The sequence below is a fragment of the Ictalurus punctatus genome, chromosome 17, assembly GCF_001660625.3.
Source record: "Ictalurus punctatus breed USDA103 chromosome 17, Coco_2.0, whole genome shotgun sequence".
NCBI lineage: Eukaryota > Metazoa > Chordata > Actinopteri > Siluriformes > Ictaluridae > Ictalurus > Ictalurus punctatus.
The window spans coordinates 13,130,082-13,157,071 of NC_030432.2; the positions used below are offsets into that span (position 1 = coordinate 13,130,082).

The 26,990-nt window shown below is 38.6% G+C and overlaps 1 protein-coding gene across 7 annotated transcripts; it reads right to left on the minus strand.

The window, feature by feature from the left end:
• Positions 1-1,769: 1,769 nt before the first annotated feature.
• si:ch211-137a8.2 (SPEC and KASH domain-containing protein) lies at positions 1,770-25,714 on the minus strand. 7 transcript variants are annotated; one of them, XM_053687595.1, is made up of 15 exons: positions 21,861-22,107; positions 20,645-20,737; positions 19,715-19,816; positions 14,334-14,579; positions 13,996-14,146; positions 13,421-13,603; positions 12,886-13,023; positions 10,665-10,859; positions 9,231-9,456; positions 8,861-8,970; positions 6,752-6,803; positions 6,235-6,395; positions 4,165-4,350; positions 3,701-3,765; positions 1,771-2,844 (listed from the first exon to the last, which is right to left on the minus strand). In XM_053687595.1, exons 4-15 carry the CDS (start codon positions 14,564-14,566, stop codon positions 2,628-2,630), a joined length of 1,917 nt encoding a protein of 638 aa, XP_053543570.1. In that variant the 5' UTR covers positions 14,567-14,579; positions 19,715-19,816; positions 20,645-20,737; positions 21,861-22,107; the 3' UTR covers positions 1,771-2,627. The 7 variants fall into 7 exon arrangements, with proteins under 7 accessions (XP_053543573.1, XP_053543570.1, XP_053543571.1 ...); XM_053687596.1 differs by lacking the exon at positions 19,715-19,816; XM_053687598.1 differs by lacking the exons at positions 19,715-19,816; positions 20,645-20,737 and having other exon boundaries at positions 1,770-2,844; positions 4,297-4,350; positions 21,861-22,108.
• Between the last annotated feature and the right edge of the window lie 1,276 nt (positions 25,715-26,990).

Genomic DNA, 26,990 nt, shown 5'->3' on the forward strand with positions numbered 1-26,990 from the left:
GTATGTCCTAAGATTTTCAGTTCAATAGAGGGGACAGAACGGTCCTTTGACAGGGCTTTGGGAAAAGATGTGAAAAGATTTCTTACAAATAGGCATGTGGTCACAGATAGTTACATTTCTGTCTCATCTTTAATTATACATACACACACTAGAGATGCAACGATACTAAATTTCTCAGCCGATGCCGATAACCGATTATTCTGAAAAATTATGCCTTGAAAAATAGCCTTTATCGGCCGATACATCGGAACATCTCTAATACACACACACATCCATCTTCTACCGCTTACTCCTTCTTCAGGGTCGCGGGGGAACCTGGAACCTATCCCAGGAAACATCGGGCACAGGGCGGGGTACACCCTGGACAGGATGCCAGTCCATCACAGGGCACAATCACATACACAGTCAAAATAAATAAATAAATATATATACACACACACACACTATATATATATATATATATATATATATATATATATATATATATATATATATATATATATATATATATATATATATATATATATATATATATATATATACACACACACACACAAAAATTCCTCCATCACAGAAATGTTCTGAAAGGAGGTCAAAGACAGTGTTGTCATATTAATTCAGAATAACCTTCTCAAAACCTTCTCTCCCTAATCAGTGTCAGGTTTTCGCTAATCTTATTTTTCCTAATTTTCCGTTACATATTCACCCAGTCAGTTTCTAACTTCTGTGTTCACTGGAGCAGTGAGGAGCAGCATGTGTTTATGAACTAACTTGGGTTACATAAAGGGTAGTGGTGCATCAGTTATTGTTGATATTTATTTAGAATTATTGCACATTTCACTTTGAATACCTTTAATATTTTTGCAGTAGGGGCAGAAAGCAATTTTCTTAAGTGTCTGCAGTTGTTTTTACAACAAATGTTATTTGAGAGAAGACAATACTCTTCAACGATACGATTCAGTTTTGTGCTCCAACACAGTCTTTTTTGCCCAGTCTTCAATTTCATCACTGACATTATAATATTCAACTTTATAGTCCACATGCACACTCTGGATTTGTACCTTTTTTTTTTTTTTACATTTATGTGAATATACGACATACATACTCATATTATCCCAGGTCAACTCCAAGTAATGGATAACTATGAGGTTGAAAGGCCAACTACAAAATCCTCCGGCTAAGATCGTTTGTGAGCTAATTCATTATTGTTCTTTGCTGTTTTCTCCAGTCATAGCACAAAACCCTTATTCAATGTGTCCCGTAACTCAGAGACGTGAGAGCGACACCGCTTGTATCCCCCAAAGAAAATCACATGGTATATCACTTCCTATCACAGCCAGTGCCACAGCCATGGCTGTCTTTTTCATTTATTTATTTATTTATTATATTTTAAATGTAATAAAATATTCCCATGATGCAAATTAGTTTTAATGCTTTGCTACATCTCCACAGTACTGATCTTGGTACTGAGCTGGACTTTAATGCAGTGTAAGATTTCCCACTGAAGTTTCCCCCAGTCATATTTTTCATACTGCAGTATAATATCTAATAAATCAAATTCTTTGTGATGTGGTTCCAGGCTGTTAGGTGTTCTAAGGTTTTCTTTAGACAGGTAGTCCAATGTGATAATTGTTCATTTTTCCTTTTCAGTTCTAATTTGGATCAGGTTCATCATTTTCAGCAAAAGCTCCCAGGCTGAGAGTTTATCTAAAACACACAAATTCACTTCAATCAGGATTAAAAAGAGAGAGGGAAAACCAAATCTGATTTGAGTCTGTAGTTTAAACATTATATTAGGCCTCTCAAATGTTTCACAGTGAAGGCTACATTGGGCATGGCAGGAGGCATAAACCATTACTTGTCATAACGTTTTTTGAATTTGTACACAGTATATCACACAGCCATAGTGCTTCACCCAAGTGCTTCAATTTTTCAAATGTCAGATCTATTAGAGGAAGTCCGGTCCATGAGTTTGAAGTGGAAACTGTCACCCAGTTTCTGTTCTGATTATGGATCTAAATAGTGAAATACATTTCTATAGACAAGAACAGAATGCCATATGGGATTATATGTAATATATTCTTTAAATTCATAGACAGCTGAAATCAAGCCTAGGATTGTTACAGTTTATGGACTTATGGGTAGACTTGAGACAAGTCAATGTGGACACTGGTGCTTTGGCTCCTTATGTCAGAAAACCAAAAACTTCCCTGCAGATTACACCCATTCTGGAGACAGTGATATCAGTTCACATCACAAATTACAGTTTAACATACTTTATTTATTTATTTTGCTTTTAAAAATATTAATAAATAAATTCTAGCATTTCAAGATACTGAAATGTTTATAATTCCAATGATTCAGTCCTGTACTGAACCAAACCTGCATCATTAATAATTAAGGCTAGGCTATTGCCAGGGATAGACATCAAAATTGGCTCCAAGTCAAAACTTTGTTTCTTGTGTCCAAAGTGGCTAATAAAACCTGGTCTAATGTGTAAAGTCTTTCACTTCAACTCTGTGCAATTCTTTCAGTTATTTTTTTCAGAGCCTGTAGTCCATGGTGCTCGGCTTTAATATCTCTCAAATACAATAGGGTTTAGGGTACCCCGCATGTCTCTGCAGTCCTCAGGTTGGAGGTGGTCCATTGACATAGCACAAGGCTAGGTGGAAGGAATGTGCCAGGGAGTTGGAGCGGTAGCAATGGTTGTCCTGGAGCACTGAGCGGGGCCAGATAACCAGAACCACAAATAAAGCTAGCAGAATGCAGAGCAGAGCTAGGAACTTCAGGACCTCCAACAGCTTCAGGAGACTTGGTCTCCAGATGTGCTGTTCACTGTTGGCACTGCACAGAGAAAGAAGCAACATGAAAAGCTGCTGATTGTGTTTCACATTAAGGTGAGACCATTTTGAATATCCATATATTTAGACACTACATCACAAAGCTTTGCACCTTTAGAAACAGTTTGGAGCGCACATGAAATTTTAGCATTCAGTTTCTAGAAGGAATCTAAATAGTAAGGTCTGTTACTGATGTGTAGTAATTTGGTCACAAAAGTGCCTGAAGTTGGCCACAGAGGCAGCGGAAGTTGCTTCAAGATGGCTATAGATCAGGAGAGGAGAGCCGTGGGTGGGATAGTGCTACCTGGACACAAGTCAGGTCTTGATCAACCCTGGCTGGGTCGCCTGGGAAGCACCCAATGACCCCAGGAAACATCACTGATGATGTGTCCAGGTGAATCACATGGTGATGCATGTTAGAAGCTAGAAGGAATCTAAATAGTCAGGTCTGTTACTGATGTGTAGTAATTTGGCCATGCTGCAACTAGTAAATGTTCTAACTTTAATATGAAATTAGATTGATTTATGGAGCAAAATGGATTCACTTCTGAAGAAATTCATGAGTTCACTATCACATTATTCTCATAGCACTTACTCTGCTCAGCAACTGAAAAGTCTTTCTTTGATTTGTAGAGAAACGTCATATGAATCAGCTATGGACATAAAATCCTGAACAGGAATTTGTTGTTCAAGAACCAAAAGATGTACACTATATGTGCACACTTCTCTACAAAGCATAGACAGTAACACTAGGCACATATATATTTTATAAATAAATAAATAAATAAATAAATAAATAAATAAAAAGAGAGAGAAACACACACCTCAATTTGCTAAGATTCATCAGTTAAAATGCTCACCAACGTGTCTTAGTGCAGCTGTTGTCCTTCATTGAATCACTGGCGTTCAGTCTCTCCTTCATACACTAGTGGAAGTGAGAGACAAGATTGTAATGACAAGATGGCAAGTGGTGAAAATGAGAGACAAGATTGCAAAGTAACCCCACAGGGGTTCGGCTGTTTATGAGCAATTTGCAATCAGACAACACTATGAGCGCAATTATATACCGAGGGCTTAGAAGTGCAAAATACATAAAATCAACTGCCTCGACCAAAAGGAGTCAAATTTGCTACACTCTACAAATTCTATATTTAATTTCCAAGTGCAAAAAGGCATTAAGAAATCAGTGATGACCTACAGCAATATTGCACTCAGGATGAATGAGGTCACCAGGTTCAGTAAAAGAGGAGATAAACAACCTGTGTGAGGGGTGTGGTCTGAAGTGTGTGGGGGTGTGAGTGTGTGAGAGAGAGAGAAAATACACCTGTGGGTTTGGGTAATATTTGGCAGAGTGAGACTGAAGGTCACATGACTTGGAGGAACACATGATATTAGTGTGGGGTGAACATGAGTGACTCTTGTGAAGCACACTTTCTAGATAGTCAGCTTCCCTCACCACCTCCTTCTTGTGCTCCTGTGTGGATGGTGATGAATAAAAGCTTGAACACTGCTGTGAAGATGGACACAAAGAACAAAACACTCAGTCACAGTGCTTCCAGAGACGGACAACAGAGAGCTCATTGCATGTGACAGCATCTCTTTGCACCAAAAACAAACAGAACCTTGCTCAATAAACTAATGAGGGCTTATCTCTTTTTCTCCTTGCTTCTTTCTCACTCTCTCCTTACTAGTGTTTTGGCCCACTGCTGTGTGTTGTTTTATGTTTGTGCCCACAATTACAGCAGCCTTTAAAGAGCCAGTTAGTGCCACAGCTCCCTTTTCCAGCCATGTAAAGCTGCCAATTAACTGTCAGCACTGAGAAATTAGGAGAGCTGCTTTGAAATTGAATTAGTTTCTCACTTGCTGTGGTTCTTCCAAGGCTTCAGCAAGCAATCGGCCTTTGCATCAGCACAACAAATTCTCATTCCCAGGAATCCCCACCCCTTCTTCCAGCAAACCTAATAAAAATGTAGTTTCTTTCAGACTGCCTAATTAGGGGATTGAAAAACTACTCCAATCCCTCCTTAATTATTTTCATGGTGCCACTAAAACATGGCTTCCACCTCATATAAACCAATATAAATTAAGGCAAACATGAGCGATGAGTCATACATAAATACATGCATAAAAAACAAACAAACAAACAAACAAACAAATAAATAAATAAACAAACACAGGGCAGAAGAGACCCTAATAAAGCACAGGCTGAAGTATTGCTCAAATGATATGGCTGTATGCCTTTATATAATGTGATTTAAAGAGAAATCTCCATCTGCATCACAGACTGTATTACAGCTAGACTGCAGTCTCTGCAGCACTGTGAAATGAAGCACACCATTGACACTATCTGTGCAGACCAGTCTGAAGTGATAAAGCCTGTGCAGGGGCCATCGAAGGGGGAAATGCCAAGGGTGAAGTAATTTTGAACTCAAGTGCCCAGAAACAATTACTTCAAAAGGGCCTTTTTAAACAGCTGTTACTAATGGGACCAACTGAGACACTTCAGATTTTCGTCGTGTCATTACTCTGGTGGTAGGGCAAGTTCAAGTATGAAGTATTAACTATACATTTAAAGAAATACTAAAATGCAACATAAAGAAATGAAACTGCCAAAGTAGTGCTGCTTTGGTATAGTGGTACAAGGTCCATTTTTCATTGCTACCTCAGGTAGCAACACATAACTTGTGCATTTATATTTGTTTACATTTATAAATTAGCTTCCAAAATCAGGCTGTCAACTGTAACTGATAGCAGTGTGGGAAAGACATGACATGTTCCTGTTTAAACAATAAACATGCTCATGTTTAAATTATCAATTTAATGAACTGCTTAAACTTTTATTAAGAAATTTCTGAGCAGCCTGGCTTACAGTTATATCACTGCAAGTGCTTATAATAAAGGATACAAATTCCTGATATTGCCAGCATAAACATTCTTATTCTCCTACTTGACAGTTACAGTTTAAAATAACACAACTAATCAGAGCATCAGGATAAATTAGACTATGTGGTTTGCACTGTTCTGTATATTTGTATGGTGTTGCACAGATTTTTGCTCACATTTTAAAAATGTACCCTATGCTTTAGTGATCTTTTGTATTCTGATGCATGTTGCATTCTGGCTCTATAGAGACATTTCTCATCCTCTGTACATGTGTATATTAATGGGATGACAGTAAAACCTACATCAAGGTAACAAGATCAGGTAATACATTATACAGGGTCTATAGGCTATGGGCTACTGGCTATGACTATTTCAGTATGACATGTAAAATATTTCATTGATAATCAAGCTTACTTTATGGCATAGTCTTAAATAGTCTTTAAAAAAAAGTCTTAAATAATGGAAAAATAATCAGGCTGCTGAAGATTTTGGTTGAGTCTGTGGATAATACCTGTGGAGCATGCTCTGTCTGGACAGCTCTAGAGCACAGCCGGGGTGTCTGGACCAGCCAGGCACTGACACGGTCAGATTTAAAGGTGATGGGCTGAGAAGAGTGTGAATCTGGGGTGGAAGTCTTCCACAATGAAGCATACAGTGGCCTATCAGTGTCTGCTAAGACAAACAAATGTGGATAAGGGTGTCTGCCAAAATGCTGTAAAAACATAATGGGGAAGATTTTGTATAGCCTGTCCTGGGATCTGTTTTGAAAATATGTAAGCGTGAGAGATGTATCCTGTTCATGATCCAAATCTGAAAATGTTATACTCTGCTATAAAATATGCAGGTTGAATGATTTGAATGTAATACAGAAGTCAGATGCAGCATAATCTTGGATGAGAACTATGATGAACCACTTTAGTTAGATTTTAGGGTTAAGGCCACAGTGAGAGCAGCATATAACAGATAGCTGATCAGGTCTTAAGTTCTGATAGAGTACCAGTGAGACCAATCTGAGGGCATTGTCTTACCTGGCACAGGGGTCTGGGGTGGAGCCATACCATTTAAGCTACATTCAGTAACCTAAGGAAGAAAACACGTTGTGTTCAGGCTCATTTAAACTTTTCTGGTAAAAATATGCATTCACACCACCTTTGTCACGCAAATAATCATCTCTAAGGAAGTTGCAGTATAAGAATATACATTTTAAATTTTCTATGAAACCAAAGGGCTCTGGACGCAAATATTACAGTTAGTGAACACACGAAATGAGATTTGTAGATTTACAACCCCAATTCCGAAAAAGTTGGGACAGTATGGAAAATGCAGAAAAACAAACAAAGGAATGTAATTTGAAAAGTCAGTTCACCTTGTATTATATTGAAAACACATTAACACATTATCTGATGTTTTACTTTGTGAATTTATTTTATTTTTGAAAATATACACTCATTTCAAATCTGATGAATGCAACACACTCCAAAAAAGTTGGGACAGTTGACCGTTTACCACTGTGTAGTATCACCTTTTCTTTTAATACCACTAATTAAGCATTTGGGAACTGAAGACACCAGTTGAGTAAGTTTAGCAAGCAGAATTTTCCCATCATTCATCCATAATGCACTTTTTCATCTGCTCAACTGTACAGGGCCTTTGTTGTCTTATTTTCCGTTTCATAATGCACCACACATTCTCAATCTGAGACAGGTCAGGACTGCAGGCAGTTCATGCTAGCACCCGGACACTCTGCTTATGCAACTATGCGCTCGTAATCCGAGCAGAATTTGGTTTGGTGTTGTCTTGCTCTGGCAGCATATGTTGCTCCAAAATGTGTACATATCTTTCTGCATTAATGGCACCCACACAGATGATCAATTTACCCATGCCAAGGACACGGACACACCCCCATAACCATGACAGACGCTGGCTTTTAGACCAGACACATAACAGCTTGGATGGTCCTTTTCCTCTTTGGCGCGGAGAACACGATGGCCGTTTTGTCCAAAAACTATTTGGAATATTGACTCGTCGGACCATAAAACACGATTCCACTGTGCTACTGTCCATCTCAGATGAGACCGAGACCAGAGAAGTCGGACAGTGTTGATGTATGGCTTCTGCTTTGTACAGTAAAGCTTTAACTTGTGTCTATGGATGCAGTGGTGTTGACAGGCAAAGGTTTACCAAAGTATCCCTGACCTGATTTCAGGATATCCATTACAGACTCATGATGGTTTCTAAGACAGTGATGTCTGAAGGATCAGAGATCATGCTCATTCAGAAGTGGTTTTCAGCCTTGCCCTTTACGCACCGAGATTTGACCGGATTCCTTGAATCTTTTGATTATGTTGTGCACTGTAGAAGCTGAAATGCCCAAAATCCTACCAGTTTGTCTTTGGGGAATGTTGTTCTCAGAGGGTTGGATTAGTCGCTGATGCATCAGTTGGCAGATTGGTGAGCTGCGACCCATCCTTGCTCTTCAAGGAGTCGGCCTTTTTTGGAGACTCCTTATATACTATGATTAGACAACTGCCTCACATCACCTTCTTATGTCAACTTGTCACATCACTATTAGTCCTATATTGTACATATCCCAACTTTTTTGGAACATGTTGCATGCATCAATTTCAAATTAAACGTTTACATTCAAAAACGATGCAGTAAATTAGGTAAAACATTAAATACCTTGTATATTTTTTTTGACTTGTCTTTATACATTTAAAGTAAATTTACAAAATCACTCCTTTGTTTTTATTAGCATTTTCCATACTATCCCAACTTTTTCAGAATTGGGGTTGTAATTGATGCTTTAACGGTCATTGAATAAACAGTCAAACACCTCAAGGTCAAGAAATCATATTCAAGGTCACAAAATTTAAATGTTTGGTTGAACAACCTTCTGCTACACTCCATCAGATTAAATCACATGCAAATGACTGGAAATGTCACAGAAAACATGCAACGGGAAGTTGTGGTCAGGAACATACCATTTCATTCTGGCTGATGCTCGCATACATTATGTCAGTATGCACATTACCATTAGATTATTTAATATTACTGACTAACTATGTTTTGGCTGTACACAGTGCAAGTAAAAGCTGGTCATGTCAAACAGCATTCACCAAGTACTGGAGGCTCACCGTCTGCTGCGTAGATTTCGCAGTAGCAGCTGGACAAGACTCTGCAGATCTCAGGTAAGCTCTCCTCCTCCAAGGATAGTTGGTAAGGAGCTCCTCTTTGCTGTAAATCCCTAGGAACGAAAGATAATCTTTAATGTCCCTAATGCGTCAACAAAAATATGCCTATTGATTTATATAATTATAAACAATAAATCCTGTATGGGGATTATATTATGCAACAGGTCTACAAAACATGAATATAAATGGATTATTAAAGAGATTATGGTGCAACACAACAAAAAAATAAATAAATCAGACTGACAGAGCAATCTGAACTGTAATTTTAGTTCGTGGTGTTTGGATATTGTGTATTTTAAAGCCCAATATCCACCTGCACCAGCACTGAGGTAGGAAGAGTCTGTATCATCATCATGGGAAATGGAGCCTCCAATGTCTACTGAGGGGTCCCACTCCAGGACAAGCTGCTCTGGGAAAACCTGAGAGGGGTTACCCTGGACTGGTGGTGCAAGGCTGTGGTCTTGAACATTTTCCTCCTCCAGCAATGTCTCAGAGGGACAGCCAGAATCTGGACACAGAACCCAGTCCTCCTCAAACACCTACAAAAGGAGAAACACCCACACTTCCTGTCTCAACAGCACTTCAATAAGCACTACATTCAAGAAATGTAACTGAAATGATTCCCTCTTCACCAACATGTATTACATGTACAATATACAATGTACAATATACAATGTACAATATACACATAATCCTCAAATTCACTTTTTGTTCTTCCTGATATACACATGTTTTAGACCCCACCATCTTCCCACCAGCCCTCCTCCCTCTCTGTCTTCTAGGAAAAACAGGAAGAATTCCAGCACCCGATTTTTTCATTATAGTAAAATTAAGGACTTCCCTTCTTTTGGGAAAATGTTACCATATTTAGCTCTTTTAGAACCACAGTTGACTGTATCGGACACATTACAAATTGAGAGAACACTGTGAGGGTGAATAATTTAACCTTACAAGACTGATTACTTAATTCAGAAGTGAAAACCCTTTCATCATACTGACAATGTTTATTTTTTATTTTTTATTTCCCAAAGTTACATTTTAAAATGAATAGGTTTCACTTTAGTATTCAAATAACCACCCACCCAAACACTGCTCCAGAATTTAGTAGACAAAATTTCTCACGCAAAAGCTGGAAAGCTGTCAGAAACACACACTGCCAATTCATTACTGGATGTCCGGTGTGTGACACCATAACCTTTACAGGCCTGCTGTAAAGTGAGCATCAGTGCAGTACATTTTTAGCACGATCTGCCTCAGCCTACAGAGACAATGGCCTACACAGAAAACTTATTCACATAGACAGTACATGCATTGTACAAGGCATGCATATCTACAAGGCAGCTATTTGAACTCCTCAGGGGTACATTCATGACTTTTTACCCCAAGGGCATGTGACAGTATGAATCTATTATTATATAATTGTGTATTACGTATTTGGAAAATTACAGGACAACTTGATAGAGCACAATTAGAAAATTGGAAACCTATTCAACCAAACTTTCCCAGAACCCATACATTTTTTATATTGTTAAATTATATTTTAAAATAGAGACAATAAAATTAGTTGTAATATACAACATGGGGTAGCATAATATCTTTATACAATATAAAGTTTTCTTCATCTTTACATCAAGTCCAACTGCTCAAGATACAAACCATCACCCAACATTTGAAATTTTTATTTGACCCTTAAGCCAGATAATTTGGTAAATGTGTGAACTTGTGAAAGCAATGTGGTAACGCTCACCAGTCTCATGCTAAGAAGGCGTGTGTGAAGACGACCCAGGCCCTGAAAGACACGAGCACAGTACAGGAGCAGCTCCTGTAGTTGGCTCTCGATGACCTGGGCATCAGCTGGCTCACTTCTCTGGATCAGCTCTTCCCCTTGCTGGAGCAGTGCATTTAGCCGACCTGCACTTTCAGCCACTGCCTCCTGGAAACCCTGATGAACAAACACAGGCATGCACATGAAATGTTCATACAGTCTTGTGAAGGTATCCAACACAATAGCCCTAATCCATCAAAGTTGAAATCAAAGGTCAAATCTGATCATAAAACAAACGTGCACAGATTCCTCTGCCAGTTTGCTTGTTCCTCAGTTTCATCTTTAGTGTAACTTTAAGATTAAACTCAAGTCTGTCTGGTGTGTGTAAATTTTAGCATAAAATTTTAACCTGAAAAATCTTTGCGTATTGTTAGATAAATAAGTAAAATTATATCAGCAGCATCAATATTTATAGCTAGTATGGTAATAGGCCTATAAGTAGCCTAATAATAAGAAAAACAGCAACATGAATAACCATGCACACATCATATTAAAATATAGGTAATTTACTTTAGTGTCAATATGTAACTTGTGAATTCTAATCAGAATGTTCAGACATAAATATCTTATATCGTCCTTCAACTAAATCGCCAGTCGCTGTACTAAGTTGCCAGTAGGCAGTCCTACTACTAATTGCCATAACATGGGTGGTGCAACTAAGAATTCCACTTTTGACAACAAACCAGTTTTCTTGCTGGTAAAACGAAACATTCTGGAGGGAGAGCAATCTTATATAAAATTCATCTGTGTATATATGCATCATATCCTATGCGATGAAGGAGAAGCAGCGTGTGCTCTTTGCCATTATGGCAGTCTATCTGTGGCAAAAGCGCAAGGGCCAATTAGCTTAGCTTAGCTTATGGCCTTAGCGCGTCTAAACCAAAATAATAAAACCAATAATTAAGACCAAAAAATCCCGGTGTAGCTCCTCTCTCAGTAAGTGAGCATCACCATCAGGGTGTAATTCTCTAGATGTTTGATGGTGACCGTGAGCCAGACCACAGCTCTTTGGCGGCGACCTCCATGTTTCCTGGTGCTGCTTATTCCCATGCGCTGAAGCAGCAACAATCCGGACATCTCACCCAAGATAGGAGCCACACTGGGATTTTGCTCGATTGAAACAAAAAGTGAGTGTTTCATTATTATTTTATTTATTTATTTTTTTGCTTTAAACCCGATAAGACCATAAAGCGAAGCTAAGATAAGCTAAGCTAATTGGCTACTGCCGCAATGGCGCTGCTTCTGCTAGAGAGCATGGGTAGCTACTGATCATGTGCGCTCTGCTGTCTTCACTCCCATTGGTAGTTGCTGCACCAAGTCACTCCAAATTTGCATAAAATTAAATTTTTCTCAACTTTGTCACATCGCAGGACACGCCCAGATCTAGTGGTCAATGATCGCTGTCGCTCAGATCACCGGAAGTCACCAGTGTCTCATTGAAAATGAATGGTCTCCGTACACTTTGTCGCTGCTAGCCGCTGTGTGTGTGTGTGTGAGAGAATGCACCTTAAGGCTGAAAGCCTTAGACACAGACAGACCGGCCCATCTGCCTTTTGCACAGTAGCATTTCTTATGTGAATTTGCAATATTTTCATGAATACCAAATGCTTGTGTAAACACTTGTACAAACAATTTACAAATAAACATTTGTATCCAGCTTGATAAATAGACCCATTGTATATATTATTACCAACACAAAGGCTCACAAAAAAGTCAACCCTCTTGCACCAATCTTTTTTTGATTCACTGATTACAATTTGTGCCATTTTTGATGATAAAAATAACATCTGCACATTCAGTATTTTCCTTTTTCTCCTTGAAACTGTAGCTTGCTGAATGCTTTCCTTTTGTTGATCACATGTGCATAAATTAGGTCATGCTTCATGTAAATTGTAAAGATGTACATGATGGTAGAATGGGGTGTGTTACATGCATACTGAATGCAAATAAGAGACTCATGGATAAGAAGTTGCACCCACCCAACTGAAGCTCATTCATAAGTTGTGCTCAAATCACCACTCGTTTTGTTGTTTCATGAATCAGACATTGATTCACTCAAACATCATCCAGTGCACGTAAATCTGTGCTTGTTTCGACTTAACTTTAGTAAATAGCTGCCATTTGGTGGAAAATTTACATGTACCTGAAGTTGTCGCATTTTGGCACAGGTGTTCATTTCAGAAAAATGCTCCACCTCAGTCAGCTTCAGATCCATGTTAGCCAGCCAGATGGCCATTTCCTCTTGCTGCCTCTCAAAGTCCTCCCGCAGGACAACAAAATGCTATAGGAAACATGGGTACTTAGCTGGTACTGCAGGACTATGACCATCCACATACCATTTTACTTAGTATAATCAATGTATTACACCTGAGGGAGAAAGGGTGCTGATCATTACGGACATGTATGGATCTGATATGGTTAGATTCAGATTAGGCTAACTGCATTCAGAGGTGACTATGGTTAAAATGTTGAACAGAAATGGGCTGAAAAGGACAGGATTATTGGAAGGTTAATGAGATTTAAATGGGGTTAACATGTTTTTAAGTAGTGGATCTCATCATTCAGTCATACACATATATACACATACACACACACACACACACACACACACACACACACACACACATATATATAAAATAACATCCATCTCTTAGCAGAGGTATTGGAGCCCCATGTACCTTCAACCGACGGCACACAGTGTCTAAAGTGATGCTGAGCTGGTCCCAGCGCTGCCCGCACTCTTTGGTCATATCTTTTAGCCTGGTTTTCATAGAGCCCCTGAACAGCCCCAACAGGATGTGGCTTGTCTGGCTCAGGCTGTCACACTGGGCCAAGCGCAGCCTGGCCTCAGTGCGCAGACTCTGTGGACAGAATTACAGCAAGTTATGAATAAAAACACAATCTGAATGGAAAACCTAGCACCTGCACTTAAGTGCATTTCTGCATATGATATGAGCAGGTGGGTATGGGCATGATAAGTGTGCCATGATTACACTTTGGGATCATTTAGTTTTACTGAAGCTGAACCTAAATTTTTAGGCTCATAATATTAAGTAATGTTAGGATCTCCACCTTCACTATAGTAATAAGTAATATATGCATGCGTTAGGATAACCACCTTCACTTCAGTCCATGTCAAAATGTTTGCCAGGTTTCTGTCAACCAGAAAACCGACACCGATTTTTTAAAAATGTATGTCCGTGGTCAGGTTTCCACATGTAAAAATGTTGAAATAGCATGGTGGCCATTTCACCTCAAACTTCTGCAGTTCCTCTTTTGCTGTGGCGTATAGCACATGGCTGGAATTTGGGGACGCAGCTGATTTCTCTGCCAATCGCAACCAATCATCCAAACAAGAGTATTCTTTCATAAACTTGTGCCAGAGTATCCACCTCCTCTCCAATCTGTTGCACAGGTACATAGACCAATGAGACACAACCTACTAGATATAGACAGATGAATAATATACACAGATTGACACAACTGCTTACTTTTCACCATATTTGAAGCCATGTACACACAGATCACATACTATACATGATCAGTGGTCAATGCGTAGCATGCTCATTTCTCTAGACACAAGTTACTTACTGCACACAGCCTTCAAGGGAGAATGTGTCATCTTGGTGCAATTCTGCTAGTGACAACCAGTTCTGTAGCTCGTCATGCTCTGGATGGTCTTTTACCAAGTCAAATGCTTCAGTATACTGATCTAAAGCCTTTTGAGTACTCATGCTGCCAATGTGCTTGTGCTTCTCATTGTTCCCTTTATCAATTTCTGTGAGCAAAATCTGAGTGGCTTTGAGCACAGTTTTCATTGGCATCACCCAGAATCACCTGTTGGCATGAAAACAGCAGGATGTGAGATCAATAAGAGGAAACTCAGCACAATATACAAATTTCTGTGATGGGATTGGAAATAACGAATGTGGTCTGCACTCCTTTCTTTTATCTGGGTCACTTGTAATAAAAAATATTTAAATAAAAAAAAAAAAAAGTAGTTAGAAGTAAGGCACGTTTTAAGTACACACACATAAGATATGCAACCCCTTTAAATAAAGATGTCTTAATTGTCAAATGTTAATCTACACGTTCTCAATGACTTACTCTTATCACTAAGGATGTTCATTTCAGCTCTCTTAACGTCTGTGTGCATTTCCACTATCAGATTCCATATTCATTAATTTTATCTTTAGTGTGTCTGTACAATCAAACTCTCTATGTGGTTAATTCTGCACTTGTTTCTATGCAAATTTGATGACTATAGAGCAATGTTCTCTGTGGGAATAAAGGCTTGGTTCTGTCCTTGCACAATTGACCAACATCCACATATGTAGACAGAGAACAACAAAACAATGAAGCAAGCAAGTTTGGCTTTCCAGGTTGTCTTAAGGTCTGAGCTCCCTAGTAGAAATGGGAGCTACATTAAGACTCCTAACACCATCTAACAAAACCCCTACTAAACTATTTTTAACTGTTGGATTTGGTTACCCAGGGGTCAAAGAGACTATTCTGGCCTAAAGGCATTATAAGGGAGGAGATCTTTAAATCGAGATCTCCCGCACTTAAACCGTGGTGCTTTCACAATATTGCTATGCTAGGTTATGCAAGGTTGAAAATCAATTTCTCATGTTAACTTGATCATAAAATGTTAGTTAAGAAGATATATTTAGTATTTAGCCCATTAGATAAAACTAGGACAACTAAGGCCAAATGTTAGGCCAGCAAGGGCTACTCTGCATTAAGGCCAAGTGCACTAATAACTTAATAACCTCGTCTTGCATAGGGGATGAAGTTTATGGAACATTTTAAAACTCACTAATACACAGAATAAAATCAATCATGACCCTGGGAGTTGAAATGTTACCATCAAAGTCAATTATACTTTTTTTAGTAAAACGTACCATGCACACCCATATTACGTTTTAAGATAAATGGTTATATTGCAACAATACAATAATTTTTAACCTTCTACCTACAAAATCTTTGTATTAGCAGATAACAATTTAGTCTTTGCATGACTGACCATAATGCAAAAGCTCAGACACCTGAGATCGAAAAATGCTCCTGGACTTTGGGATATAATTTCAACCATCAATGCCCATAAATCAGCCTTATACCCATTACCCAAAAGAGTTACGAGGCTGCCACTTCAACCCTGGTAGGGGAAAGCATCAAATAGATTTTCTTCGCTTTCATAACTCCAAAATGTGCCAGACAGAGCAAGATGGGCCACACAGGGCCATGGCCTCTGTCAATCAAAAGTGCTGTACTCAAGTGTCTATGGCTGAAGTTGCAGCCTATTTTTCAGCACACAGGAGAGTTTAGAGTGTCTCAGACTGTGCACAAGGCTAATCCCCTCTCTCACTTGTACCCCAAGCAGGAATAATAGCACAGACTATGTCTGGGTTTATAAACAGACTTGTCCTCTATCATAAATGGTCTCTCGAAGCCTTCAGCTTTTGTCAGTCAATAACATAAAGCCATCATTTATCTGTAATCTTGCTTTTCACCTCAGGTATACTCAGACTACTTGCTCTGATCAAATGACTAATTTCTCAGGGATTGAAAGTACAGCTAGGCAGCACACATTCCACAGTGGAACCCATTAAGCCATTGGAGCGAGTCTTGAGGTGCTGGAGTTGAAAATTGAAGTCTGTGGTATCATTTTTTCACAACCTGTGAAGAGTCTTGATCAAGCCTAAGAGAAAAATTGAGTGCCATCATGAACATTGTCCACATGTCACTCCTAAGCTTACCAGCAGGTAAAAAACAGATGTTGAACTGCAGTAGTTTTACAACCAATGCTTTGTGGAACAGGGATCCTTACTAATGCCAAAAGCTATACACAATGACAGCAGGAAGAGGCAAAAATCAGTCCTTCGTTCCTACGCCCATCTTAGGTTTCAATCCAGATTCTATTAACAGACACATAAGCTTCCCCCCTGGAAATGTGTGTACTGGTCTAATATACAGGATAAAGGTGCTGCATGTTCGCTCTCTTTTTTATTATATATATATATATATACACACACACACACACACATATATACACATGCATATATACACATACGTACATACCAACATACACACCCCACCACAAATCAGGTATAATCAGCAGAGCACACACTATGACACACCTATACCTCAGTCAACTCATTCAGCCACATGATGACTGGTTAAAACTTGTCTTTCCCGGAAAACCATCCTATACTTGCTATAACAATAAAAAAGACAAACATTATGGATACCTTATCTCTCATTTATACAATGTCCAGGAATTGGCTTTGCTTAGGCAAAGCAGGTGCATCTGAGTACTTTTCCATAACACAGCCTGCATTTGAATGAGCCCGAGATGAATAAACACACACATTGCTGAGGATCTAGCCTTGGACAAAAGGTGAGGCAGCGGTGACTCAACTCAACTCAACTGCGAGACAAATAAAAACTAATGATGGGCTCAGTGCATCAATAAAGTCCAAATCACTCCATGACTCTAATTTTGGTTTTATGTTTGGCACCAAGCTAACTTTGCAGATTACTATTCACCGATGCAGAACACACACACACACACACACACACACACACACACATATATATATATATATATAAATAAAACATACATACACACATAGTCAATGACAATCTGTAACAGGGAAAAATCACTATTGCTTCTCAATGGCATATAAAAATGACCTAATTACTCTGACTTTGAAACAACCTCCTAACACATGAGCTTAATGTGACTGTTCAGAAGCGAAAGATAAAATACATTAGTCGCGGTTTTATATTTAGCAAGCAGCTTTTTTTTTTTTTTTAAAAAGCAGCTAGTAAAAGCTTAGAGCTGACTACTAGAGCTGTTTAATTAATGCTAATGTTCATAATTCAGAGCCAATAACCATATCCTTAACTGCCTGACAAACCAAGAGAATCACAGCATCCAAGCCTTTGATATATGCTATGGTTTCTGTTTACATTTTATTGATCAGTTTGTGTATTAGAGCTATAAGCATTTTTACATTTAAGAATGCCAGACTGCCAGATACTGAAGCACAGTTCATCACTCAGGAGAACACGTTCCCATTTCTCCACTGACTGCAGTGGCAGAGTGCTTTACATCACCCCAGTTGGCTCACTACACTTGGCATTGTGCATAGTAAGCTTAGGTTTGTGTGCAGCTGGAAACCAATGGCCATGGAAACCCATTTCATGACGCTCCCAACAAACATTTCTTATGCTGATGTTGCCTTCAGAGGTAGTTTGGATCTCTTTAAAGAGTGATGCAACAGAGAATAGCGAGTTTACATAGACAACTGGTTCGTGGCTGAGCTGTTGTTCCTCCTAGATGCTTCCATTTCACAATAATAGCACTTACAGTTCACCAAGGCAGATCTAGCAGGGCTCCGAGTTACTGATCGGAAGGTCGGGGGTTCAAGCCCCAGAACTGCCAAGCTGCCACTGTTGGGCCTGCTCCAGGGATGCTGTATCATGGCTGATCCTGCGCTCTGAAACCAGCTTCCTCACAGGCTGGGGTATGCGACGAATTAATTATTGTATATTGGTCACATATACAGTAGAGCACAGTGAATACAATTTCATTGTGCTCTACTGTATATGTGACCAATAAAGACTCATTATGCACTAGTTGGCAAATCGGTGTGGCCGAAACATCTGAACTCTATAATTAGGAGGGGTGTCCAAATACTTTGCCATAGTGGACCTTAATTGCTGAACAGAGTTTTAATGCAAGGACCCATTTATTAATAAAGATAGAATGGATGTACTATATTCATACCCACTGGACAATTTAAAGCCATGTAAACTTTGAAGTATTTTAATGAAAGATGTATGTATATACACTTTGTGCGGTCATCGTGTATCACACACTCCTGTCTATGCCACTAGAAAGAAGGGCAGAGGCAACTTAAAGGGAACCCATCTGCATTTCTGGGGACAAGTTCTGAGAGGTGGCAGAGTTGGGAGCTCATGGCGCGCTCTTCCTCCACATCAATCCACCTCCCTCCTTGCCCACACCTCTGTCCTCCCTTCCCATCCTCTCAGAGACTGCATTCATTGTCTCTTCACAGCCACAAGCCCAAATGGGGAACAAACAGGCCTTTCTCAGTGTCCGGACAGGGAGATGAGGTTGGTGCCAGGACACCTGATCTCCCCCTCCCCCCGATTCCCATGGAGACCAAGCTATGCAGGAGAAGATACATTGGGGAGAGCAACAAGTAGAGCAAACTCATTTCAACTGCTCCTGCCTCAGGGGACCTACTTAAAATATATCATTGTCCCTTTACAGAAAATGTAGGTCCCACACTGTTAACACAGACCCTCTATACTCTTATCTGGTCTTATGCACAGCCCATGTCTGAAGTATAGAATTTAATATCTACTTACAGTATTTATTATCTGCACAAAGTCTTAATACAATGCTTGGATTTTGTTGGAATTATTTGGTTACCTAATATGTGCAGCATACATAGAGATTAGCAATTAGATGAACACCGGAAGAAAATCAGACATTCACCAACCTAGAATTTATACATTAACTGGACCTAAAACTGTCCATCTAAACCTATAAATCAAGGTGTAATGAAGGGTTACAATGGCAAAAACATAGGTTTTCATATTTCTTTATTCAATTCACAGACATTCACAAGCATTCCCTATTTGCACGAAACGTTGTGATGACGTAACGCCATGAGATTTACTGTATAGTCACAGATTCACACATACAGACTAAGTTTTAGCCTAGCTCTATGTAAAATCCAGTCACATGACTACCACCAGGTCATTTTCAAATTAATCAAATAAAAATATGGACTACAAAAGTGATAGATCTGGAAATCTTTTTCCCTTTTCTGTCATTTCACATGTGGAATGACTGGAGTTTTCAGCTCTGCCTCTATTGACAACAGGCTTATAGTAGGTGTAGAGCTGAGGGAGAATAACTGAGCACCATTCACCTGATGGCTAAGGATTCACTCAAGGACAGACAGCACGTTTCTCTGTGCAGAGTGTCTGTCTGTGACGTAGTACCGTCATACCCTGAAGCAAGGGCATTCTCTCTGGAGAGAGACAGAGAGAGAGAGGCATGCAGACAGTGAGAGAGAAAGGAGGCAGACAGACAGAGAGATGGGGAGAAACAGACAGACAAAGACAGACAGAGTTAAAGGTTAAGAATGTGAGTGTGTGCATCAATCAATTTAGTTAAATAAAACTGATCTGCATTAATAACAGTCCTAAAATGCTCATATCACACTACCATTAAAGCCTGCAAGCAGAGCTGAATCAACCGACTATTCATCATTCAATCCTTACAAGGGAGGGGTGTGTGTGTGTTTGTGTGTGTGTGTGTTTGGGCGCACAGGCACCATAGTATTATGTTGGTGAAATCTGAGAGCAGATTTTCTTTTGCCCTGGAGGCCTGGGAGTTTCATACAGCAAGCCTGAAACTGACCAATAATCACAATGAAGTGGGTGCTCATTAGGGCTCTATTGGATGTCAATAGAACCAAAGAGCATGAACATGGAACTGAGAGGCCAATTAGTTCTGGTATAGGACAACATTCATGAAGGGAGGTGGAGGAGGGGTTTCTCTGAAACACGAGGGCAGTCTATGGAATCCTGGGTTAAATGCAAAATAGTTTACTGCTGAATTCTGTTATTCATATGTTCATTTTTCACCATCTTTTCATATTTTATACAACAACTCCATGTTTAGTACAAACACTTAAGCTAAAGGTGCCCATTAGACAAGCTTTACTTACCAAGGCCTAATAAGCAGTCTAATTCCTTCACTATATTTAAATTAGAAGCATGAACTGAAGCAACTGTAAATATTTAATCAAAGCAATTATAGAAGTGGAAATTGGATGGAATAGACCTTGACATACCACTGCTTCCTAGAGACTGGTTGAAACACATTTGATGGATTTAGGCAAAAGCAGGTAAATGGCTCCATCCTCTTGAGTCTGCATGAGCTTAAACTATAGAGAGCACAAAAACTGAACTTTCAGACGGCAAGAGTATTCAACCTTTAAACTGAAAGGGTGGTTTAAAAGCAAATTGAAAATGAAAGGATTGACGGTCTGTGGCCTGTCTTTCTGACCATCAGCCAAGCACATCTGCATAATTTTAGAGCATTCTGTTCAAAACGATCTTACAAACTGTCCACACTATATGTTCCATAAAGCCAGCTCAGTTTGGTATCGACCACTCTTACTACTCTCTTAAATGCTGATAAGACAGAGATCAATACAGGAAGCCTTTTTAGGGTGACGAAGACAGTAAAATTGGTAAAATTGTATGTATATGACAGTGCAATGGATTTCTGCTGTGTCTTTGCTTCAAGACGGCTTAGGGAGATGAAATATATGCTCTGTACTGAAAAGCATCAAAGCCCCAAATATTGCAAAGAGTCATTTCAATTAGCTTGAAGCGTTGAACAAAGCACAAACAAAAAGTGTCAACAAAGGTTAAGTGTGATGCCTGAAACCGTGAAAAGAAAAGCCTGAATACTGAATAAGAGTACATGCAATTAATGCCATTTAATAACATTTTTAAGAGGATTTTTTATTTATTAATAGGTGGTAGTTCAAAGGATATACATAGAAACTTCAGTAAAGTCCAATAATGATGGAATACAGTGCATGGCCCTTCATTGAACACACAAAAGGGGTTTGAGAGTCACATTTCACAGGCTAAAAAACTCAATAGACTAACAGACACCCAAGAGGCAACTAACAGGATGTGCTTTACATACACCAAGGATGTCATACCCACAGCCCCAGGCAGGCTGTTATTTGTACACATACAGCCTTAAACAACTAAGAACCGATAAAATGCAAGAGCGGCTCGAACAACAATCATTTAAGGTCCGAGAATATATCACATAGGCTATAAACGCCATGTCAAATGAAGGCTTATGAATGTAGAACAAAAACCGCGTTTCAAATATTTTGGGACAATAGAGAATGTTCGTGTTGTCTCTACATATTTTAGTGAACTCTTTAGTAAATCTTAACATGGAACTAACGTGTCTGCTCCATATTCTAAACATTTCCGATCTTAAAGCTAAGAATAATAGTCGGGAGTAAACACTTCACTTACTTGTAGATGCTCCCGACCTCCTGCAGAAGTTATTTCATTTCCGTACGACTTGATAACGAACATAAATTCTATCCTCAAAGCTAAATTAGATGTTACAGCTCTTAGTCTTCTTAGACTCGGACAAGATAATGTATATAAACGCGCAACTTTTATTAAACCAGAACTCTCAAACCACACCTTATAAGCACGGGTAAGGAAGCAAACTCACTGGAGTTACAGGTAAGTCGAAATATCACCTGACACAGGTACTCTGAAACCACGCCCCCCAGATCACATGATTCGCTTTTGATCTCACGGTGATTTATTTATTTATTTTTGCTGGTGTTATTTGTTTCCCGGTGCATTTATTTATGTAAACATTAAATTTGCCCACTGACCCTGCTGTTTTATTGGGCTAAATTAAAAAACAAAAAACAAAAAAAACAAACAAACAAACAAACAAAAAAAAAACACGTGTCATAGCTATGAAGCTATGATTTTAACTATGATTCTATAAAATATTTATGTAATTGTATGACTGAAAAATAATAGGCTAGTAATAGTAGCCTACTATTCTAATAATAAGTTTAATTCTGTAGGCCTAATTCAATAACGCTGCACATCATTTCTCTACATTTCTCTTCTTTAAATATTTTGTTATTCATTGGTTAGGCTTGATCAGTGACCTTTCATCTACTGCTAGAATCTAAAATTAGTGACACAGTGCCTATTTGCACAGATTTATTTATGTCATATAAGGAGTGCAATGTGAATTTCAAATGTGAGCAAATTCAAATGAACCAGTTACATAAGAGCAGAATTCCAAGGAAATTCCAGTGAAGCATGGAATAACTTCTCTGTGTTACAACCTGACATTTGAAAATATAGATATAAAGGATAAAAACATATTTACAGATTATCTGGTGGCACTAGGAAGGATAAGTGTTTGTGGAAAAATATAGCGAATATGCTCGCTGTGCTCTTATTCTTCTTTAATGTTAATCACCTAAGAATTGTGTGTGTTTGGCACGTTTTTTTCTGGAGAGCTGTATAACCGTATATTAATAGGCAACCCCCCAGAAGCTTTGTTTTGCTGATTAGAGAGGAACAAAGGAGAAACCCTCAGGGCCATGGTCTATACTGTGACAAGCACTGCCCCAAGCATGGCAAGACAGAGTCACACCATTTAGCTCCTTTGATCAAAATTGAAGAGGAGAGTGGGCCAATACACCAGCGTCTCTGAGATCTGCCAAACAACCTTCACTCATGCACCACACACACATAGCCTCTATTAATCTTCCTCCTTACCCAGCTAGTAAGGACAGAAAGTGGTAGCTCTCACACATTCCCTGCATCTGGAAAGTTCCTTCTGTGATAATTCACTGCACCCGTCTGAAAGGATTACTCACTCTGCTCATTATGAACAAAACACACTGTAATTATGCAATGGACTGAATTTATTTGCTGTACCCCCACTTTAATTAGGCAAGACAATCTCCCAAAAATGGTACATCCAGAAAAACAATAGCCCATGTGTCCAATGAAGTGTAAAGTTCAGGAGGTCACAGGCTTCATTACAGAATGGAGTCAAAAGGTGAAGTTTACCTATACTGTCTCAATGTCATACATAAAAATGAATGGTGTGGTTACATCACTGATCAAACACTATAATAATGATATGTAAATGTTTAAAGCAATCACACCCACATTGGATGCCTCCTGGACCTAAATACATTACCATGTGAGTACTACCCTGGCAAAAATTATGGAATCATCACACTTAGAGGATGTTCACCTAGCTTTTTTTACTTCGTGGCAAATAAACAAATCATAGATATGACCCAAAACATTTTTTGTTTAATAGCTGAACATCCTGGCTACGTAAAACATACCTCAAACAAATTGAATGACATTATTTTAATTTATGGCATATTTTTTTCCAAATCAAGTAGAGAAGAATAAATTATGGAATCACTCAATGTTGAGAAAAAATATGGAATCACCTTGTAATTTGCATTTCTAAAACAACAGAAAAACAACAGCACAAACCAAAAAATGCAAATTAGTCTGCAGTTAAAAGAGAGTCCTTTCAGACCTTTACAAGCTGTTGGACCTGTGTAATTGAAAGTAAACATGGTCCCAACAAGAGAGTTTTCAGTTGAAACAATGGAAAGGATTATAAAACTCCCTCAAGAAGGAAATCTGATACAGAGTGTGGCAAAAGATATTGGTTGTTCCCAGTCATCTGTGCCTAAATTTTGGTGCAAGCATAAACAAACTGGGAAAGTTATAAAAGGAAAAGAATAAAATCCCCACTCATTTATGTTATGGGGTTACATGTCAGGAAAGGACCAGGGGAGATGGCAATCATTACCTCAACAGTCAATGCACAGGGGTATATGGAAATTTTGGACACTTTTTTCATTCCATCGATAGAAAATAGGTTTTGGTGATGATGAAGTAATTTTTCAGGATGATAATCCATTTTGTCACAGAGCAAAGAGTGTTAAAGCTTTTGTTCAGGAAAGGCATATCAACTCAATGACATGGCCAGCAAAAAGTCCGGATCTCAATCTTATTAAACATTTATGGTAGAAAAAAAATTGGTCTATGAAAAGGCTCCATCCTGCAAAGCTGATTTGTCAACCAGGAAAGTTGCTACCAGCTTGATGGAGAATATTGTTTTTCGTTCATGAAGCCCATGCCTTAAAAAAAAGAAGAAGAAGAAAAAAAAAAAGGCAGAGGAGCAGCAACAAAGTACTAATTGTGATTTGTTTTGATGATGATTCCATATTTTTTTCTCTACTTGATTTGGAAAAAATAATGCTATTAATTAAAATGCATTCATTTAATTTGTTTTGAGAAGTTTTATGAAGCCAGATTTTGCAGTTATTCAACAAAATGGTTTTGTACCATATCTGTGATTTTTTTATTTGCCCAGAAGTTTAAAAAATAAATAAATAGATAGATAAATAAATAAATAAATAAAATAATACAAAATAAAGGCAGTAGGACATCCTCCGAGTGTGATGATTCCATAACTTTTGGCAGGAGTAGTAACCTGGTTTGGTGTAATGTTTGTGAATGTGCATGTGTGAACACAAATGTTTTTGTTTGGGGACTGCTGTTTGGGAGCCCTTCAGCTATAACACAGGTGCACTGATGCTCTTTCTGTTCATTAAAAAAAATTACATCAGCCTCTTCTGACTCTCCGCTTATAGACATTTGGAGAGGGTAGGACAAAATATCGTTTTGTTTGGTTCGTGTGCACGATGTAGCCTACTATATTGTCCGTACGATTAATCCAAGGTCGCAATACGTGCGCACGACTAACTTCACTTTCATGTATTTCGAAAATTATGCCATTTTTCCCCTTTGGTTCATTTATGCTCTCTTGTAAGGATAACGCGGCCAACGAACACGCAGTTAGAGTGAAATTAATTTTATTTAAGTACTGTTCGTTTACAACTATCTATAGCTGTGCCTTGCAACTGATAAACAATTAGAAGACTTGGTCTAAATAAACGCGTGGACGACGGTAAAGCTCACGCGCGCTTAATATCCTCATTAGCATCCGCTTGCTCACAATAATGACTTCACAAAGCATCTCAATGAAATGCATACTTTAATTAAAGAATAAATCTAGTCGCTTATCCAACAGATTAAATCACGGGCACGTCATCTTTAAGCAAAGCACAAATTAACCAAAACGTGGCACACACAAACAAATAAATAAAGCAAGCCTAATTCATGAGCAGGGTTCTGTACATACCTATTCAAAAATCCCCACTCTTACAATGAGTCATTCAGTGTTTTCATTGTAATTTCCTAATGGTTCTCCTTTAAGACTTTATGTTAATATTAGAGCTCTCTCTTCTGGCAGTCCTGTGTACTGCAAGACACTTATCACATAGGCTTTGATGTCATGTCCTCACAACAACTAAGCTTTGTCAAGGCAGATGATTGGTCATCAGTACCCTGAAGCCTATAGGTGGCCTAAAATGGCTTGAGGCAACACGCACTTTTCCTGTCATATGAAAGTAAATATTTTAACATAATTCTGAAATTGTTTCTCATGCCTAAAGAAAATCCATACATATATCATTCACAACTATACAATTCAAACCCAAACAAGTGATCCGGTAACACTGTAATAGGTTGACCATTAACACAAAAATGTGTTATTGTATCTTTACTTAGAAGCATTCATTATTTCCATCTATGTGAGAGGCAACGTTCATGGCAACGTGAGCCTTAGACTTTGACTGAAGGTTTGTTTTAACTTCAATTTACTTGCCTTTAAAAACAAAACAAAAAGAGTGATAACATCACAGAAGCTTCTGCAGACAGTAGGGCAAATCAAGGAAACATTTGCTTTACTGGCATGTAGGGAGCTATTGGCATGTAGAGAGTATTAAGATAAAATAAAATGTTATATGTTATGAACAGTTGCATATTCCTAAACACAAATGTGTGACATGCATGGTGGTAGTAGATATATTTTCTCAATATTTTTTTACTTCTAACACTCTTGGACTGAATATATTCTAAACAGGAGCCTTATCTTTCAGTAAATACCCGCCTGTTTCTGTTTTTATACCAAAGACTAAATTGCAACAGGCTTCTCTTTCCCAGTTTTTCTATGTTTGCTTTAAACTTGTTTAGATGTTGCACAGTTGTATCTATTTTTGCCATTTTTGGATTCATGTCAAGTTCAGTGAACCCTATGTTACATGCTCAGATCAGCGCCATTGCTGGGATCCCTCACTATAAGCATGAGTTTCTGCTTGAAAGAGGTTATGCCTTTGCTAATTGCCTGTTGGCCCGAATCGAATCCTGACTGCAGTGGTGGTTGGATGCTCATGCTCATGTGTGCTTGCTACTCACAGAAATGTGTATCAGAAAACTGAAAATGGGTCACATCAATTCATAATTCAATATTATGCTCAGAGAGATAGTCTTTTAGTCTGCAACATGTGGTGATGTGCTGTGCTATTTTCATTGTTAGCCAATTGATGGATGTTAATGTTTTTAATGCCTGAGCTGCTGCTGCTTTGATCTTTTACCTTTACCTATTGGATAATTTAGCATTCTTAATCTGTTCTGCAGATTTATAATTTAGTGGTATAAAACAATCCAAAATTATAGCCA

What these genes read in the sequence shown, in the direction of transcription:
- si:ch211-137a8.2 (XM_053687594.1), bottom strand. Translation starts at nt 14,566, where the DNA reads ATGCCAATGAAAACTGTGCTCAAAGCCACTCAGATTTTGCTCACAGAA. An exon ending in GCCTTCTTAGCATGAGACTG is followed by an intron (nt 9,457 to 10,664) that starts GTGAGCGTTACC and finishes CTCCTTTTGTAG; the next exon opens with GTGTTTGAGGAGGACTGGGT. An exon ending in AGACAGAGCATGCTCCACAG is followed by an intron (nt 4,351 to 6,234) that starts GTATTATCCACA and finishes CCATCTTCACAG; the next exon opens with CAGTGTTCAAGCTTTTATTC.